The sequence below is a fragment of the Saccoglossus kowalevskii genome, chromosome 5 (genome assembly GCF_978046115.1).
Source record: "Saccoglossus kowalevskii chromosome 5, keSacKowa6.1, whole genome shotgun sequence".
Taxonomy (NCBI): Eukaryota; Metazoa; Hemichordata; class Enteropneusta; family Harrimaniidae; genus Saccoglossus; species Saccoglossus kowalevskii.
This window is the reverse complement of record NC_140645.1, coordinates 17,895,756-17,917,747: the sequence shown is the minus strand read 5'-3', so window position 1 is coordinate 17,917,747 and position 21,992 is coordinate 17,895,756. Positions and strand designations below refer to the sequence as shown.

Sequence of the window (21,992 nt, the reverse complement as noted above, 5' to 3'; positions counted from 1 at the left end):
CAGAAAACATTCAACTATCGGCCAACGAATCAATCGCACCACGTGATGAAAACGCCGAAGGAGAGCTAATCTGTCACGCGAAAACAACAATTGGCAGTATTAAATGGCATTACCGTGATCGTGAAATTAAGGTGAGTGGTGTATTTGATCAATACCCTCTTCTGCTCTTTATTCTACATATACTAATATGTTTTTGTTTTGCATGTCTAATTCTTTGTTTTATTCAAATAATCTTTCTTCAACAGAATGTTTTTCCTTTCTCAATAATGTATGGAGCGCCTACTAATTCAACATTAAAAGTGAATCGAGCAAATGAATACCCGGGTCCGTATACATGTAAAGCAGAAACACAGTGTAACTCGTATGTTTCGAATCCTATCACATTCACAGAAGGTTAGTTCTAAATATAAATGTTATGTCAAGATGTACATAATTTTGTATATAAATTCCTCCTCACTCCAATGAACACCATCAGTTATAAAATGTGATTAAAATGCATGCTCGTGTTCGAATAAGTGAATTATGTGATAATTGAATGATAATATGACCACCAGGCTTAAATCACTTCAAGACTCGTTGTTAACTATGACATTTTTGAAACTTGTTCAGCAATGATATTTACGACTGCAACTTGAGAATTACGACGCCAAAAATTACTAGTGAACATTTTACATCACATAACATAACAGGGGTTATAATTTAAAAACATATGTTTATATACAGCATCTACCACCAAACCTTCCCACACCGTTGAATCTAGCACAGCAACGATATCTACGCCTGCAACTGGTAGTAAGTATTATGATATTAAAAGACATTGTCCTTTTCGACATTGTTAAACACTTTCGGCTTTTTAGGTGGGACCCTGATAAACTGGCTTTCACATGAGAATTCAGAAATATATTAAGAATAATTCATAACATAATGTATTCCCGATGGACCAATAAATAAATAAATGTTCATAATCACCGATTACATAAGTATAATCAAGGATCATTTTCTATATTATTACAAACTATGTAGTGTGTTAAGCAACTTGTGTATGAACAATAACTTTAATCAATATGATCTTACTTAATAATATATTTTGCTGCATAACAACGAAAGAATTGAAAAATGTCACAGTGTTTGTGACATAAAAACTAATATCATTCAAACAAATATGTTCTCTCTATAAAGCATATACGGCCACAACTTTCCGCATTACTGGGGTAGGTCCTACTGCCCGTGCAACAAAAGGTAAGAATCACACATAACGAATATAACAGTGAGCAATCAAGTATACTTTACGTGTGCAATAATATTCTGTATATGGACTGGATGTCGAGTTGAATATAATATAATATGTTTTGTCTAACAGGATCTTCCAGTAGGGCGGAGGCGGTCAACTATACAACAAGTTACTGCTTTTTATTTTTGCTGATGATACTACAAATGATGGTGTAAAGATTGAAGAGAACTTTCATAATATCTCCAAAATTTAAATCATATTTGCATTCAGGTGTAATGAATTTGCACCTGCCATATATCATCATAACTTATGGATTCAGTATGATAACAATATGAGTTCGAAATTCAATACAAACTGCGCAATTATTAATGTTTTCACTTATTTATACGAATGACTTATTTTTTTGCTAAAAGTTATTTATATTTGTATGTGAAACACATGAGTTTAAACTTTGGAAGATGATATTTTTCAAAAGCACAATAATATATTGATATCAATGTTAATGCAGTTACAGATGGATACTAGTTTATTATTTTAGACATGATAAGTGATTTTCTTCAAATTCGTTTTGGTAGATGAGTGGATTGTGGGTGGATGGTGGGTGGGTGCGGTGGTTGGATGGGTGGCTGGGTGGTTGGGTCGGGTGGATGGATGGATGGATGGAAGGATGGATGGAATGATGGATGGATGGATAGATAGATTTGCAATGGCCTTCGAAGCAGTCTTAACATCTATGTCAAACAGAAATAGTGGCCTGTAATTCTGAATTATTAACTTATCCTTTATTTTATTGGCAATTAACATGATGGTACCGTGTTTTTGTGATATATCAAACTATCAAATTTTTAATTGCCCGCTACTGGCCGCCGTCGTTCCCTGAAGAAAAAAATATTATTTAGATGAAATAAAACAACTTATTACAAATGTCCTACAGGACACTGCAACTCTCAAAGATCAGAGTCGTTCTGAAGTATAAAATTTGTGCAACTACAAATGGATTTGGAGGAGGTCATTTTAATGTAATATAATAATAATACAAGCTTGAGAGCATTATTGACCAGAAAATTCAGGGTTATGTGGTCCGGTCACGAATACTAATTGTATCAAGAAAGGGAAAAATACACTGAATATTTTCTAAATTTAGAAAAACGAAAGTGCATAAAGAAAACTATCAAAAATTGATAGTAGATAATAAGGAGTTAACCAAGGAATAAGAACTTCTTGAAAAAAATTGAAATTTCTACTCTGACCTGCACACTAGTTCGGCTCCAAATTTGAAAAAAAAAATAAAGATAGATCCCATGAAACTGAAAATTTGTAAAGGCCTCCTTACGAAAACTGTATACTCCTTAAATACATTCCCTCTAAACAAAACACCTGGTAGTGAAAGGTTACTGCCTGAATTCTACCTTGCATTTTGGGTTGAAAACTGGTATGCTCTAATATCCTCTCTAAATTATGGTTACGTGCATGGATCGATGTCGTATAGCCCAAAACACGCCATTATTACATTATTACCAGAACCACATAAAGATGTTCTAGAACTGCGTAATGGGACATCAGTTTCGTTACATAATACTGACTACAATATTGCTACAAGATGTATGACTAAGGGTCTTGACAGTGTTTTACCATTAATTATTCATGAAGTTCAGTTAGCATTTATTCTGGTAAGTAATATTTTTGATAACATTAGACTAATCAGTGATATTATTGATTACTGTGAGGATAATCTTGGGTCTCTTTATTTGTGGATTTTAAGAAAGCTTTTGATTCTCATCGCACTTGAATTATTAACTAATGTTATTCGAGCTAATGATCAAATTAATGGTATAAACCTGATAAATTCTGTTGTGCATAAATATTCAGGTTTTGCAGACGATACCACCCTAAATCTAGGAAACCAAGTTTCCCTCAGAACTGCTGAGTGTATTAGAAAGTTTTCACAGTTTTTGACAACAGATAGATGTTTAGCTCCCACCCAAAAAAACAATTAGACACCTTAGAATATTTGTCGGGCGTGATCGAAGCAAAAATATAAATTAAACCTGCAAAAGACGTATGAAAAGTTGAATTTATGGAGGTCGGACATTTTGTGGAATGATATATATTATTAAGTGAAAATTCACTATTTTATAGACAGTGGTTAAGTCATGGAGTAGAATGTATAGGTCATCTGTGTAACAACAATGGTCACCTAATGTCAAACGAACAAATGAATATAAAATCAAAACAAACTTTTTAACATATGTAAGTATATTGCATGCAATTCCAAGATCTTAGAAGATAATGCGGGAAGATGATGCATGTGAGCAAGTAAGAGGTAACCCTGACCCTACTTTTACAGGAAAAACACGTGATTCTTATAATTTATTGGTCAAAGCATGGTATGAGAGACTTGCATTAATCCCAAAATGGAATGCAAATCGTTCGGATTGGGAAAAATTTGAAAACTACATAACTACAATGAAAGAAAAATGAAAAAAAATCAAGTGTAAAATTTTTCATCGCATTATTACCTTTTTCAAAACAAACTTAGAGCTGATAATGTATGTAAATATTGTAAATAAGAGAAAACAATAGAGCACCTTTTCTTGAATTGAAAAATTGCAAATTTTTTGGGGGAGCTAATTTAAAATTGGCGGAATTTCAAAGCTTAAGAAACAAGTTTTACATTAACATCGGACAATATATTCTTTTGAATTCCAGAGGAAGGTGCTCTATTGAATCACCTCATTTTAACAGGTAAATACTTGTTATATACGAGTCGCTATACAAATTTAACTCATTCTAATATTTTATAAGAAATGTAAAGATGAGTATGAATGTTGATAAACAAATCTTAAGGAAAAATTATTTTATTTTGAAGTGGGGCCCGCTGACTACCTATTTGGACGACTAAAGTCCGCAATGAATTCTTTTATTGGGACCCTCGTACTTGCTGTTTTTTTGTGTGTAAATGCTTAATTGTCGATGTAACATACTTTGTTTTTCAATGTTAATTTTTAGTAATTGTCTTGCTTTGTAATTTAATTGATTGCAATTAACAAAATTGTAAATGAAAAACAAAAACAAATTCTTGCAAATTTAAAGCATTACAACAGTGTAGCATTGATTCGTCTTCAAGATGTGAAATATTATATATGAAACATATATCTGACTCTCCTTGTTTGACTGGTTTAGATTTGTAATATTTAAATTTGTAATATTGTTTCCCAGTAGATGACGTGCCTTAATGTCGACTGGGCCTTGTCTATTTTGTTTCAAGCTTTTGCTTAGCATATTCTGCCTAATAAAACCTATAGTAGGCTTGTTCAACAAGCCGAGGAATGCACGTATACAAACTTACGAAACGAAAGTTAATTAGTTTCGAGTACTATTGTAATATTTTCGTTTTCGGTTTAAAGAAATATTAGAAACATAAACTCTGCTAAATAAACCCGACCACAGAGTACATTATTTTGTTATATTTTTGTTTTCACTGGAGATTTAGTTACTCGACCAGCATTGATCTTCATATCACCAATGTTGCTATGACATATTTTAGTACATGTGTACAAAAGGTTCTTTAACTTTAACCTTTTAAAATGCAGTTCTGTAGGCTTTTGCAAATTTGCAAAGCTGTTAATATACAACTAGTCTTGAAAAATTGTATTCATGTCATGTAGATAAATGTAATTAAAAACACACATTGAATTTCACAGCAACGTAAGTTCGCCTGTGACTGTTATTTACATGTTATTGTCTCCCCGTTGCCTCCTGCATTGCCCCCACAAACCACTTCAATCACTTCAAATAAATGTCCTCCACAATCAACATTTATCAGGTCAGACGTGCCATGGCTCATTGTATTTAAATGACTAAATTTGACCTTAGGTGAACAGAACGCGAATATTTCTGCTAAAGTAGTGCGTCGTCGAAATTAGTCTGATACGGGGGACAGTGTGACTCAGAGGACGTTTTCGACATGGGTGATGGAATGTGTACGAAGATTACCATGCTACTTTTAATCGGTAAGATGAAATGCAAGGGTGATAGTCTAGCTGGAAGAATTTCTTCGACAGCTAATGTGTGTTCAAACGTGACAATGTACAACTGTAGCGTGTCGGGTGAGCATGAACGTGTGCGTGCGTGTAACTGCGGGCGCGTATGTGTGTGTGTGTGTGTGTGTTTGTGTGTATAAAAGTGATGTGGTAGTTTGTATTGCGTCAAATATAGCAAGCTCCTGCAATTTCCTTCATAATATAAATATTTAAAATAAAGATAAGCATAAAATTAACATGCTGATTAAATACTTTAACACAAACTAAAAACTTTTCGTATAATAACATGTGACAGTTAACCATTTTGAACCATTAACAATTTTATGTTTGTAACGGAAAATGTATTAATTTTTAACTATTCCAAACCAAGCAATAATATTCTATATAATCCTCATAGTACTATATATTCATATTAAACGATTCTATGCTTCATTTACAATTTTATTGATCAGTTTGTGCTTGTCCAGTTGTTCAACAAGACGTTAATGGAACAGTCACCCAAACTGTAAATAGAGCAGAAAATGCAACTATCAAGTGTCCATCTTGCATTGTAACTGGCGACATGGCAAAGTGCATGGTATCAATTCGCTGGGGTATTGGTATACCCAAACGATTCATTGCACAGCGAATTTTTCCTAGTGGCGGAGAAAAGTACATCGACAAAAATAAGTATAAGATCAATGTTAATGGATCTCTAATTATATTTGCAAGTGATTATTCTGATGAATCTAATTATACTTGCACTGTTGATAACAATTTTAACAACAAACATCACATCAGCAGGACAAATCTGATAGTATGTGGTAAGTACTAATAACAAACACTTTCGTGACGTCTTCATCTTATATGATATCAGCAGTGTTGTCATTATATTTCGAAATAAAACCCAACGTAGAAGAAAAAAAATTGTAAACCTGTGAGAGTGAGTGACATTTGATTTTATTGACAGTGAGGAATTATATGCTATGAATAACACATTTTCATTGGTTTTGAGAGCATGGATTTTCAGTTTCTCAAGGGACCTATAAATACTTTCAGTGTGATAAAGTATTCAGATGGAAATGCAAAACAACCACACTACTCGATTTTCAGGGAAAACACTGTAACGAACCCAAGTATAAGCTTTATTTTGGATGCTTCCTGTTGCATTTATCCAAAACTAAAACTCAGCAATAATGTCAGTAATAAATGCATCTAAGTTACAGTGCTCTGACAACTAGATTTGTTATTAACTAATGAAATCACGTGACCAGATAATAGTTCATTCAGGTCTTTTCATTCCTATCCTAGTCGCCTGTCATCTGTATCTGGAATACTTTGAACAAGACATATGCATAGTAAATGAAATCACATGATCAGCATATACTTTATTTAAAATTCCGTAACCATGTGGAGAGTATCCGGGTACCGTTTTCTGAAATTTAGATGTAGATGTAAAAATTGTTTGAGATACGGTAACAAGAAAACAAAACTTTGCCAATTTTATCAAGAGAAGTTTTATGTATGCTACCTAATACCCCCACTTGCCGTTCATAATTTCTAAATAAAAGTTAAAGCAGTTTAGATCGTGTTTGTCTTTCAGTTCCTTTTGAATTGTACCTCGACTTATCCGTGCCTCAAAATAAGAAACTTGGGAATAACACTTCAATCATTATACCACGCTTCAACAGTTTCACTGCCATATGCAGAGCCATACAGGGGCGTCCAGCAGCAGCGCTAGAATGGCAACTTTATAAACAACGCATCAATGCTTCCAAGGCCCCCGAAATTGCACAACAAGGTGATGAGCTGTATAACACCACCACTGAGTTACATATCGAGTCCGTTGAAACTGATCATGAGGGAATGTATTCGTGTATTGGTGAGAGTGTCCTTGCGACAAACAGGAAAACAGTGGAATTCCTACTTCAAGTTGCTGAGCCAGGTACTTAGTTGAAGATTGAGTTATACAATACAATCATCAATACCTGCAGAATAACGATGATGTATGTGCGCACATGTACTCTCACCAAACCCATCTATGTTGTATATTTAGTCCATATGTTAATTTGATTTTTAATTAAATAATCATGCCCAATTTTGATTAACAATTTGTATTGTTCCAGGTTATGAGACTCTTGCAACGACGACAACAACTCCAACACAAGCTGGTACGGCACTAACAACAACATTTGATGACCCAGGTACTTAGTTGAAGATTTAGTTTTTTTCATGTGACCTATAACTCAATTCTAAAATATTAATATTAGTTACTGACCACTGAGTTAATCATGATATAGTATATTATATATTCACTGTTATTTACCTATTACATTTTATATGAACTTTTTTATAACATCTATCATTTTCTTAAATCTGATACATTACCTTAAATATGTTTGATTTTCCGTTAAAAGCGTTATGAATGTTACTAATATGTCCATAATTTTTTTAATTGATGATCTGTTATTATCGACATTATTTTAAATTGTCCGCTGATTTATAATGTGATTCTGTAAAATATTATTCAATATAATTTGAAACTCAAATGTAGTTTGTTAACTACACATTAAGTATAATACCCCAGACCATTCGTCCCGGTGTTATCGCTATCGCCACACGAGACTCCAGCTTGTCTCCTATACAATTTGACTGCGCACATCCAGAAAGTAGATGTAGCTGTGATTGGTGGAATACTAATGAGTTGAGTGTCAATCAAACGCCCACGCTATCTTTAGTAAACAAAGTCACGTGACACGCGCCATTTTAGTTTTGGCAGGCGATTTCAAGGCAGCACGCTTAACCCTTTCGTTCACAGGTTGGGAGATATTAGAATGACTGACAATTTCACGCCACTGTTTTACATTATTGGCGGATTTTTCTGCGCTATCAATCTTTCTCTTACAAACTAGACATAGATGAGACGACAGAGTCGCTCCTTTCACAACGTCGCACTGGATCAAATTGGAAAGACGATTTCCATAAGTTATCCCTCCTGCTTTTCCTGGCTTGAATAAATTCACACACGACTTTAACTGTCCACAAACTCGAAGACTACACGAACACAGTCTACAATAGTCGTCCGCAACAATATGTATGTATTTCTTCGGTGTACTGATGCACGAATGCACCGTGACACGGTGTTTCTCGGGTGTCGCCATCGCTGAGAATGCCGCCGGCGCAATTTTTCACCCAACTCGCGATTCTGTTTTGCAACATTTTATCAATATTCCCTTTGACAAAAGCACCGACAAAAGCACCGCTTTGCTGATCTTTTGTTCTATAATTCTTAATGCAAACACCGACCCTAGTAGTAATTAGTAACGTCGCCTAGTACATATGAACGGTCGTCATTGCAAATCGAACATCCTTTTGAAATTTGGACGTCGGGCAGGCGATTTCAAGGCACCGCACTTAAATATTAGCAACATTTTTTTCTGAGCGGTTGTTTATTCTCTTTCAAACGAGACATAAATGTGACGACATAGTCGATCCCTTATCCACCGCTAAGAATGCCGCAATGTTTCGTTCGTTTTGCAACATGCCACAAATCGTCGAAAAAAAACACCACTTCGACGGAAGCTTGCGTAATAAGGGGGTTAAAACAAGAAAACAAATGCCATGTTTAATACATACCGACCTGTTTTACTTGCGAAAGATAACGGAACATGAACTCGTTTCGTGCGACTTCGGAACCCGAAGGAACACACCAACAACGTTGAATTTACCCGCTATCTTCCAAATATGGTATATTAATTTATTCAGTTGTTTATTTAGAGTGACGTCCGCGGTCGAATGCGATTGGCTATTGATGTCAGTGCAAGGTCATATGAATATTAAAATTAAGTGGGCGGAAGGAAAATTGTATAGGAGACAAGCTGGAGTCTCGTGTGGCGATAGCGATAACACCGGGACGAATGGTCTGGGGTATAAGTATAACAATAAATAATATTTAACAATTATGATATTGAATCACCAATACCAGTAAATGTTTTTGTCGCTGCAGAATAGTCTCAATAATGTATGCGCAAACATACGCCCTCGCCAAACCAATCTATGTTGTATATTTAGTCCATATGTTAATTTGATTTTTAATTAAATAATCATGCACAATTTTGATTAACCAATTGTATTGTTCCAGGTTATGAGACTCTTGAAACGACAACAACTTCAACACAAACTGGTGCGGCACTAATAACAATATTTGAGGACAAACAAAAATTACCACCAGTCGCAAACAAAATGTTAAAATATATTTTAAGTATTTGTATGGGTATTTTATTGACTACCGTTTCTGTTATAATTATTATACTTCTCAGGAGAGCGAGACAAAATCAACAGGTACTTTGCTATTCTATTGTATAGTGAAAACTATTTGTAATAAATTCATGGAAGGCGTGGGATGAAAATAAAACAAATACTGACTAGTATTAGAGTTGTTATATTATTCGATTCACCTTTTTTTAGTGATTTTGTACTTTGCATTCACATACCGTTTTCAATTCTCGCAGAAGTCAGACTATAAACGTCAACCAAATACACAATCAAATTTTAGGAGAAATTCCAACATTGGTGTAAGTTTGTTTGTTTTTGCATATATAACAATATTAATGATAAAATAGCAAGAAATCGTTTTTTATCTTATTCACAAATGTCCTATGACGTTTAATACACGTGCATTGAATGAGTGTTTAAGTACCCGGATGTAAAAATGAGAACATTCAATGATGTATACAAATCAGATGTTGATATTCACAAGAAAAAAACAGACGAATCAAGCAATGGGTAACAGAAAGTATTTATGAATTGGCAGCATTAAAACTGAATAAACTCATAATAATGTGTTTACTGTCGCCCATTTTAAATGAAAGACTGTTCAAGAATCATGAATTTATTGAAATGCTAAAAATCGTAATCACAAAGACCAACATCATTTATCTCAATTCAGATGACCGATTTAAGATTTGTATATGAAGTGGAACAAACACAGGCATTAATGGTATTTATTTATTTACGTTATTTGTTTACATAGTTTATTTACATAATTTATTTATTGAATTAATCAAATTAGTAAACACAATTATGAACACTACTTATTTAATGCATTTTAGAGGCAAACTGTTCAAACTTCAGATGACACGTATTTGAAGCCGGTGAATCAAACAACATCCGATCCGACCAATGAAACTAACAACAGTATCGATCGCCCTTTTTCATGTGACCAGTGGGAAATTCCTATCGAAAACATATGCTTTTCCTCATCTGGAATACTCGGTCATGGTGAATTCGGTGAAGTACGAAAAGCCAGGGTCTCGAATTTACAGGGAAAAGTTGGAGTAACTGATGTAGCTGTGAAACAACTTAACGGTAAGCATGTAACTAGAACTACAATAATGAAAAATACTTGTCTTTGACTGTAGCATTATTATATTAATTTCACGACATTTCTCTTAAGTTGATTTCAACAGACAAGAGTGATTACCGCCAGAGTTGTGTATCAATTCGAGTCACGGTAATAACGAATGTCTACTGATGTCAACCTTAGAAAAAATATTGGGGGATTATATAGTTATCACATGTATGTTTCAACAGTCAAAACGTCAGAGTGTTGATTGTGAAACTAATGGTGAAAACACAGAATACAAATACATATTTGCATGCGCTTCATATGGTAATTTTGCTGAAGCACTGGCGCGAATAGGGCGTAGCAATTCTGCTCGGTTAAAAATATTTGCTTCAATCTATTTGATTTTTATTTTAATTTCACCAATTTTTTTTAAAATAATGAATACTAATTCAAATAATACACACACGAGATTGGACTGTGAATAAACTTCGACGGGTCTCATAATTTTAAAGCGGGGGAGTCGCCACCTGCGTATGCGTCTGATGGCCATAGCGTGTCACTATTTACAAACAAGCGTTAACCCATGAGCCTTTGTGGTTTTAGTGTGTTTAAGGCAACGCGTGCAGTAAAAACAAGTTTGGCAGTATGAGACATCAAACTTTGTGATGTGCATTTTTATCTGTTGCGTATCACGTCACACTGTGGAGGTACATGTTTTGCACGTGATACTATTAGTTATTTAATTGTCTTATCATAGGTAATTATAATTTAACATAATGCACATTCTTTTCTTTGTTTTATCATAAACAGCTAACACAGATAATATATCCGATTTCAAAAGGGAATTATCAATTATGAAATCATTCAGTTCGTATCACAACAACGTTATAGCCTTGATAGGGTGTTGCACCAGAGCAGGTAATGAGTAAACATAATTATTTTCGTTATGTACTGACAGTTGATTATGCTGAAATGTTTTAAGATCCCATTTTAGATCAAAATGACACATTGTAAATAATTCTGTTCAATTCTACCAATTATAACACTATCAGATGATAGTGTCACCAATTTGCAATCCGGCGCTATTTACGGTTTTAGAGTGATTCAATGGTCGCGGGGTTAAACAAGTACTGTTTGTTGCAAAGTCTGTTATTCTTTAACAAATAGTCTAGCTTCCTGCTTATTACATCTATATAATGCATTCTTTCCAAAATAGGTCATAATTATATTATATTAGAACTCGCAGAATTTGGCAGCTTGCAAGATTATCTACGGAGAAGCCGGTCGTCGTGTATTTATCAAAATCTGCATGCGAACAGCAAAGACATGTCCCCATCTGACCTACTTCAATTTGCTTGGCAAATATCAAAAGGAATGTCATTCATTGCAAGCATGGGGGTGAGTACTACATGGTGAGCTCGCTGATTACAGAAAGACAGTCTTTCTCAAGGATGCTTTTAAAATGCCCTGAACACGGGTCATATTTGGGAAAGATTGGGTTCTATAAAGAAAGACATCAATATTTGAAAGTGTAGTTAGTAAAAGTGTGACCTCATTCTCCAAACTGAGGAGCAATATATATATATATATATATATATATATATATTTATATATACGTGGACAGAGAAATTAAGACACGACTACATGAGTAAAGTTCACTCTACAGTACCGTTTCGTAAGGTACATGGAGTACCTCACTCATCAGGAGTTAAGACTTTATTAAATAAACCACCGAAACAGACTACGTTATAAGCGCTACAGATTTGCTTAACAATGGAGTGTGTTTACGATATTAAAACTAGTTGTTGCATAGCAACGATTTGGCTCTGTGTCTACAGAAAGAAAAAAGCTCATTTCTTTTATTTAAACTACAGTAATGTGGTTGGAAAATTATAATATATTTCTTTCTAATGCATAAGTTGCAACGTTTGCTTGAAGTATTTTATGGTGCAGCACGCGATAACACTCTCCATTTGATGTCATAATCGATGTTATTGTCTTTTAATGACCAAGCGTATTTACTGAGTTCTGTTGCGTTTCTCAATGATTGGTTGCGTAGCGATGCAGTGTGGTTTCTGTACCGGGTTTTAAATTCATTTCCTGTTAGTCCCACATATGTTTCACACTTGTTGTTGTCTTGCCGTCTGATATTAGCTTGGTAAACCAAGGCCGATTGTAAACGATTTCCGTCTAAGAGACATTCAGATTTCTTACGGCAGTTACATAATCTGTTAATCTCGGTACTGGGTGTATTGGTGTTGGTCGCTGTAAGTTGTTGTTTGTTTTGATTGCAGATTATTTGCTTTACGTTATTCGTACAACTGTAGCTGAATTTGAAAAATTTTCTGAGTTTGTTTCCCTGTTGGAAACGCTTATCAACTAGGGTGAGGAATCTTCTCCCGACGCTGTTAGTGACATTTTTACTGAGAGGGGGGGGGGTTAAACCAGAGGACGTTGTTACGGGGTCTGTTTGTTCTTCTTCTTTCCGTGAGGGGGGGGGGTCGAATTTGAGGTTATAATCATATCCACTTTGATTTACATCTGTCTGGTAGGGTGGCGCGGCTAGATCAAAGTGTTTCTCGTCTGATGAAAAATATGACAATCGTTTGTTGATTCCTGCCGGTATATTCTTTGTGATGGAGGGTGGGTGGTTGCTCTCTCTATGTACGTATAGTGGGTGGCTGTTGGGTTTAATATATGGATTGTAAGAGCTGTCAGTGAGGTTGAATGTGACGTCTAGGATTCCTTCATGTCAATGTATTAGTATGACGTGCTTGTAATAGTGATGCATGTATTACTGCCAAATCCCAGCGTCCTAATTGTCATGTAACACATTTTACTCACACATAGTGTGCAGCACTAATTATTATAACAAATCTACAATTTCTATTTGAATGTAAACAACAGCTGTTTTATTTGCATTCACAGTGTATTCATCGGGATCTGGCTACACGAAATGTGTTACTTGGTAAAAACCGGATCTGTAAAATATCCGATTTTGGTATGGCACGTAATATTGAAGGGACATACGTTTACCAAATGAAATCACAGGTATGATTGTTTCGGATAAGAAACTGTGTTATTCAGATTTTATGTAAAACTTTATTAACGGTCGGATCAATCGACCAACCGATCGATTTATTTAATCATACCATTGATTTTTAAGGCAAAATTACCAATTCGTTGGATGGCAATTGAATCACTGCTTGATTCATTGTATACAACAAAAAGCGATGTTTGGGCATATGGAATTACGCTTTGGGAAATTGTAACTTTAGGTACGTAGTATTTAAGTAATTAATAAGTATATAAGTAACAAATATGAATATAATCGTTTTGGGGCACATATACTCATCATAACATAATTAATTATACAAAATATACTAATTAAGAAACACTTTCAGGAGCAACACCATACATAGGATTTTCGTCTGCAAAAGTAATTGAAAAAGTGAAAGCCGGTTATAAACTACAACAACCTAGACATTGTAGTAAAGATATGTAAGTATTCGAAATAATGATACTAAACTATATGCATTGTCGTCGTTGTTGTTCTTGTTCTTATACTACTTTACTGTACAGTTACAGCATTATGCACTCTTCTTGGAAAAACAACCCAGAAGACAGACCAGCATTCGACACTATTTGCAGATGGATTCAGAAAATAGCAAATGAAGAGAGTACGGTAAATGTCTAAATAAGTGAGAGAGTGGGTGGGTCTGTGGATCAGTGAGTGTGTAAGTGAGTGAGTGAGTGATTGAGTATGTAAATAAAGTGACTGGACATACATTCCTTAATTCACCGATATCCAATCTTTACATTATATCTAACATAAAAACAACCAAAACTTTTACAATAATTACATACGCCAAGCTATAATTCCTTGTATACTACTTTTAATTTAACAAAAGGGAATTACCACATTGGTAACTATATATTTCTTCTTTACAGAATTATCTAAACTTTAACAGGTTTGATCATCATATATATGTAAACATCTCACATAAGAACGATTATCCTGGCGAGAAATTGTAACATTATTACAGCGCAATGAAAAGATAACGATGAGAAATGGTTTCCCACGGAGTTAGTTATTTTCTTCCTGCCTACAATTCATTTGATATTTTTGAACAGCTGTAAAGTGAGGAAGCGCTTTGAACAACGTCTATGAGTCAATATATGAGCTAAATCACTAAAATGCATTGTAAACTCGTCGATTATCAATACTTCTTTGTTATATCAATCACATGACACCAGTTTCATCTCACCTTAACCTCACATACCAATATATCAACTACGTCAATATTTCGTTTTATACTTTGTTCACCCATCAGATTATGAATTGTTCGTTCACACTACCAATCCATCCAAGTATCAATACAATAATCAACCCACATCCTTTTGCTTTTCGTTCAACTGTTCGCCTAATGGTCAATACAACCAATCATTCATTCACTCGTTCAATCATTCATTCGTTCATTTATTCAGTCATTCATTCATTTCGTCATATAATTTAATACACTACTGTGGTAAATTTTGATATTGTTGGCTTGGTATATTAGTCAGTGCAACTTTAACAGTAATACATATTTTGTTATTGTTTTGTTTTTCATATTTAATCACATTACTGCTGCATTAATGTATCTGCTGTGGTTTATTTTTTGTTTTTTATCTATGTAATGAGGATGTATTGTACTGTATTATATTGTGATGTTTGATTTACGGATAAATAAAACGAAATTACATTAACGAATGTCACTGATAACTTTTCCTATGAAATCCTTAGCACCCCGTTGGCAGGCCAGTCACACTGGTTCTCACTACAAGAGGTTACGACCCCTTGCCAAATGCTAGGGAAAACTTAAACATATATATACATATTTACATGAAATATTGACCACCTATACGGATCTGTTTGTGCAGGAATTTTACGACCGCATGCTCTTACTGACGTCAACCAAACTTATTACGTGGGACGTTGGCACCCAAGGCTGACAGGTACTACACCTTGTCCAAGCGTGACCTAGAGGTAGTTGTGACAAAGGGTAACCTCATTCTTCTAAGTCCATAGACTCCATAACCGGATTGCAGACATTCTTATTCAAGTAATTTGACGTATGGTGAATCTGTTAAATCATTACTACCATAATTAAAATAACAGTTTTGTCGATGCATGCTCATCGTCACCTTTTATTCTAAAATAGAAAAAAATAAAGCCATGCAAACTAAAACATTCAAATCAAACTTGTTTATTGAGAAAACTGGTTTATTACTAAATCTTAAATCGTATGCTTAGCTAGTTACTATAGCAAAGTAGTACAATGCTTCGCTTTAAACATTTTAAAACAGGCTCTTAAAACAGTTTGTACATATTTACACAGACTTAGTAAAATTTAGTGTATTCCATAAATTTCAGCCAGAAATACTACAGTATTGCAATTGTGGGTTTCGTCATTATGACAAGGTCGCTACGTAAACACATACCCACTTAGTGTTTCCATGCTTTCATGGTAAATGGAGGGTTTGAATGAAATGTCAGATAGAGAATTATTTATTCAAAAATATTGTCACACCCGCCACTTTGAAAGTTTTATCTGAATGTGCAGTAAATTGTAATTAATAATGTTTTGTACATCACCATGATACAGAATCTTATATTAAGTTTTCTTTACTATCTTAAGGTAGAAGCCTACTCATAATTTTTGAGAAAGTTTGTCACAAATCATATGACAGTGTTCATTTGTTTATCATGTAAAATCATGAAGCTAATGGCTCATGGCACCATGAATTAGCATTCTTGTTAGAGTTACAGTGATGTGTTTTGAGAAACTTGTCCTAATATTTTCATAAAATGCTATCTTTAGAATAATTCCATAGAGCACAGTTGTTAAAGACAAATTTCAGTTTTTCGGCACTTTTTAAAACCCAGATTTTTTAAATAATTGAGGACAACAAAAAGTATCCCATCATTCACAATATATAATTTTTTCAGCCTATGTCACCAGATTACAATTTAAGACATGGCATAATATCTCTGTTATAGAAACCTATGGTAAAAGCGTTATATTAGTGCCAATATGACCACTAGCCACTAAAATCCAACGATCCTTTTTCTCGAAAATTAAGCTGATGACCTCCAACTTTTTTAACTCGATATCCTTATATCTCATTATGTTTATTAAGATTTAAAATTTATAATGGTTCAACATGGCTCCTTCAATTTTACATCATTTCAATTCTTACTAGTAAGTCAATTCGCAGTATTAATACGCCGAACAAAGGCTACAGTATCATACAACGTTTCAGTATTCACAAGTCATTGAAAATCACACAGTCCCGTTAAATTTTTGAAAGTTCTCTTTGTGCTCGTCATATTAAAGTGGAGGGGTTGTTGCGAGCATGTCCTTAAAACTTGAGTCTCAATTGGTGTATACAACAGAATGCAAACTGACAAAGCATGTCCAAGGTACCACACTTAAAAAAAACAAAACAAGATGCCTGCCATCTTTGATCTAATTGCGAAAGAAATTGTCATGGACATGTATCCTAACATGTATAATCTATGTACCAAGTTTGAATGAAAACTGACAAAGCATGTCCAAAATACATTTTCAAAAAACAAGATGGCTGCCAGTCGGCCATTTTGAATCATATTGCTAAACCATAACATGTGCATATGTCCCACATAAAGTACTAGGCACATGCGAAGAATGAACAGAATCAATCTAAAAGATTCTGAAATATGACTCCAGACGGACGCACTGACGGACGGTCAGAGGGCATGTATCCTAATATGTATCTATGTACCAATTTGAATGAAAAGTGACAAGCATGTCCAAAATACAACATTTTCAAAAAACAAGATGGCTGCCAGTCGGCCATTTTGAACCGAATCGCTAAACCACTGCATGTGCATATGTCCCACATAAAGTACTAGGCACATGCAAAGAATGAAAGAATCGGTCCAAAGGATTCTGAAATATGACTCCGGACGGACGGACGCACGCACGGACGGACGGAGACCGAATTATAAGTACCCGTTTTCGGACTTCGTCCGAACGAGGACTAATAAACAATCATTTAAACTAAAATGGCATCTTGACATGCCATATGGACTTTCAGCTTTCGTTTTGTTAGTCACAAGACACCATAACTTTTCCACGTGAAAATAATCTCCAATTTATGATATGTTTCTATATTTCTTTTTAAAGTATTATTATTATTGAAGGTATTAATTTTGCTCATTGAAACATTCCATAAGTGAGCCCAGCATGGTTTTATATTAGAGGTTGGTCACCTTAATTTCGTATACATATTTAATAAGCAATTCAATTACTAATAACAACCAAGTTAACTTGAAATTTACTTGAATTTTTCCAAGGTCTACTTTTACACAAATTATTATTTTATCATAAAGGTGGCAATAATACATTTCAGAGTTCAAAGATCAGTGCCGTTAATGCAAATACTCCGCAAAATGCGCTGCATATTGTAATAATCATCACATAATCGGAATTAAAATGAAACAAATAAATATATGGGTGGACATGTGTTCAATGACACCGTACAATTTGAATACAAAGTAATGATCAATAAAAAAAGATAGGTACCTTTCAAACGATAGGTTATATCACTGAGACACCTCCCACATTTTATTTACAGACATTATTTATTATCACGTAACCTTATGTATAAGGTGTTGTTGCTTAGAGGCAACCCATTCAACAATCAACTAGTGTCTAACGCACAAGACATGTCAGGTAAGTAACTACTGAAATGTTTTATCAAATGTGTTTTTTGGTAGTTTCGAAGTCATTCATCAATATGTTTTGTTTAAATGTTCGTGCCTGTATTGTCTGTGTCAAAGTTTCATATTCGTATTTCATATTTCATTGTATATTCTTCATTATATTATACCAGTATATTGATGGTGTTAATCCATTGATTTGATTGGTCCAAACACAAAATTTGCATATGCAATCCATGGTATATTGGCTGATAATGCACGGCTAAACCAAGTGGCCCTGGAACATGAATTGACTACAGATTTAATACGGAAATATATAAAACAGGTATTATTTGGTTTTTAAGGAAATATAGTCGTTGAATTTTGGAAGAATATTGAAAAAAATACTGAATTAAAAACATCTGAAAAGTTATATAACTATAATATTGCTTTTTGTTAATGGTGGGGTCCAAGTTGTGAGCGTCGGTCGTTGGGTGATTGTCGTTCGCCACACCAACCTAAACCACCGTGATGTGAATAGATTCAGTAAACATGCAAGATAACAGAACAAGCAGCCTCTTGGCTGAGATAGCTCCACTGTTAGCAATGCACATTTCGATTAAAGAACAGAAGATATCATTAGAAAATGAACAATATGCATAGTATCAATGCAATGGGACTTGCTGTTTTCAACAAGAATTTAAAAATATCATTTTTGACTATAAATGATTGTGGTTTTTAACAAGAAGAAAACATCACTTTTTACCAAAAACGACAAAAATATTCATCAAAATTAGATAATTGAAGATATCATGAAATGAACAAATTTGAGAGTGGTCCATATGTAGTATCTATATATGTAATATCAAAGCAATTGGACTTGCAGTTTCTAACAAGAAGTTGAAAATATCACTTTTTACCAAAAATGACAAAAATATTCACCAAATTTAGAGAATTAAAGATATCATTACAAAATGAACAAATCTGAGAGAGGTCCACATGTAGTACCTATATATGTAATATCAAAGCAATTGGACTTGTCGTTTTTAACAAGAAGTCGAAAATATCACTTTTTACCAAAAATGACAAAAATATTCACCAAAATTAGAAAATTAAAGATATCATCATGAAATGAACAAATTTGAGAGTGGTTCACATGTAGTACCTATATATGTAATATCAAAGCAATTGGACTTGCGGTTTCTAACAAGAAGTTGAAAATATCACTTTTTACCAAAAATGACAAAAATATTCACCAAAATTAGAGAATTGAAGATATGATCATGAAATGAACAAATCTGAGAGAGGTCTACCCAAGGTACATATACACCAAGCATCAAAGCATTCAGACTTGTAGTTTTCAAGAAGAAGTCGAAAATTTAAAACATTGACACGGACGACGGACACAGGACGACGGACAATCACTCATATGATAAGCTCCGCTCGACAAAGTTGACAGCGGAGCTAAAAATTTAGCTGGCTTTAGTCCAAGTATTTTGTACAGGTGTCTGTCAAAAAATAATGATTCACTGAGACAAATATGAACTGTCTCATTGTGTGACTACTGTATTATATGAAAAGTAAAAAAAACACCCTTTATGAATAGCTATCATGTTGCAAGCTCTGCTTTGTATGCAAATCAACTTATATAGATGGTGTCCAGTGGAGGGAGAAGTCAACAGTACTGTTGCCTCCTGAGAATCTACATCTTCAAACACTGCAATCTTTGAAGTGCGTTTTTAAACTAGTATTATAAAAACTCTATCATTCTGTTCTAATAGCTGAAACATATTCCTGTGAGTTTTCATTTGTCGAATGAACTGTTTGTCAAATACAGAATACATATATTTTAGAATAATTTTCTTTTTAAAATGTGGATGAAATGTTTTGCTTTTAATGTATTTTTTATGTATTGTTTTTGATTTGATAACTTTGAACTAAACAGATTTTCTATTAGCTTCAGATCTTGATCAAAGTTAGGCACCCAGTGCTTATATTGATTTTCTGACATCTTGTTACCAAACGCTTCAGCGTGGTATTAAGATTTTGTTTTCAGGCTTGGGTGGTACCAAGGTGGAAAATGGTTGCACATATGGGGGGTAATTCCTGGAATTGCAATAGAGAGGGTTCAGGCCGAAATACATATATATAGTGTTTCCATGTTTTGTCTGATATTTCTGTGGTATTCTGCTGCTGTAAATAATGCAAGATTTGTTCCGAAATTCAGTGTGTTGTGTGCACTCCAGGGTTATTCGTTTTTTTGCTCAAAACACCCCTATTTTTTAATGGCAGAGTCGAATAGTTTCACTCCCACTGGGAAATCTGCATTGTTACTTGAATGAGAGCTAACTAAACACATTTTCCAGACCGGCGAAAGTGTATGCAACAGCCAATTTTAACAGCCTGTCACGTGATTTTTGTCTGAATGTCAACATCAAAAGAGGCTAATCCATTTACGCAGGTATAACTGGGAATAGAATATGTGAGGGATTGTATCAACAGAGATGTGTATAATGAAAAGTAACATCTATCCTTCTTTTGCATCGCTGAGCATTTCTGTTTTAGTATACTGGTTTGAAAATGTTGAATTTGCATGATTTGCAATGTGTTTTTTTACTGAAACTCCCCTATTGATCGAATCCCGGGTTTGAAAGAGAACGGCACACCACGTGATTCGTCTGAATACAATGGTGAAGGCACGCAAGCATGACTTACGTTGTCAGCAGTAGTCGCTGAGCTTCACGCTACAACTTCATTTGTGATGTTGCTTGTTAGCCGTGGATTGAATTAATCTTGATTACCGGTTAAAATGTTGCTTATTTGGCGTTGGTGATCTTTATTTGGAACTGGGTAACGTCGCCAGCAGAAACCTCCTGGGATTTTGATGTTGATGGTTGCGCCTCCATGGCAATCGCTAATTTTACTGCGGGTGGATCTTCGAAGAGCCCTTCGGGGTTTATAAAACTCATTCAACATACATAAAGTTCTCTCAATCGTAGTAGTCCATGTGATGTACACCTAATATGCCAAACATGTTGCTGAACGATTTTGCCAATGAAAACAAGCCGGTTGGCGATCCACTCCACTAAAAAAAACTAGCAATATGTTTTCGGCTGTTGCCATGGTAGGACATGAACGTGAAGCTAACGTCGGTTTATAACTAAAACAGGGCACCGTATACAAAGTTCGCAAAAAAACATTCAGTCCTTAGAAGTCATTTTATTTTATTGCTAGGACGTATGCTGTTGTTAGGGATTGGTCAGTTACTTCGGCCTGGGGGTGGATCAGTAGGGGGGGTTACCCTGTTTTTGATTTTGCGAATGGGGGGGGGGTCACCCTGTTTTCCACAATTCACACACGCGCTTATGCATATATTTTTTAAAATTTTATTTCAGAACAATAGATTAAAAAGTTAATCGTACAAATGTGTTCTTAATAATAACTATTACCCATATTGCCTATAAATTTGTTGATACAAAAAATGTTATAGGCTAAATATTTTGGGGTTGAAGTTGACAAATAACTAACAGATTATGCAATGCGACAGAGTCCCATGCAATTATACAGTTAAGTTTTGAACACATCCCAAGTCCATGTGATATCAGATTATTTTATTTAAAGTCTGAAGTCACCATTGTATAAGATATTTACTGGATTTATCCAATT

General features: G+C 34.4%; 1 protein-coding gene and 1 long non-coding RNA gene across 2 annotated transcripts; both read left to right on the top strand.

The window, feature by feature from the left end:
- The first annotated feature begins 721 nt into the window (after window positions 1-721).
- On the top strand, window positions 722-1,488 carry LOC144359474 (uncharacterized). The gene is made up of 3 exons (XR_013422027.1): window positions 722-792; window positions 1,180-1,239; window positions 1,361-1,488. It is a non-coding gene; the product is annotated as an uncharacterized LOC144359474 (long non-coding RNA).
- Window positions 1,489-11,421: 9,933 nt separating this feature from the next.
- On the top strand, window positions 11,422-14,297 carry LOC144352829 (tyrosine kinase receptor Cad96Ca-like). The gene is made up of 6 exons (XM_085498765.1): window positions 11,422-11,518; window positions 11,817-11,998; window positions 13,529-13,651; window positions 13,767-13,878; window positions 14,005-14,101; window positions 14,183-14,297. The coding sequence occupies exons 1-6, from the start codon at window positions 11,455-11,457 to the stop codon at window positions 14,295-14,297; spliced, it is 693 nt and encodes a 230-aa protein (XP_085354891.1). The 5' UTR covers window positions 11,422-11,454.
- The last annotated feature ends 7,695 nt before the right edge of the window (window positions 14,298-21,992 follow it).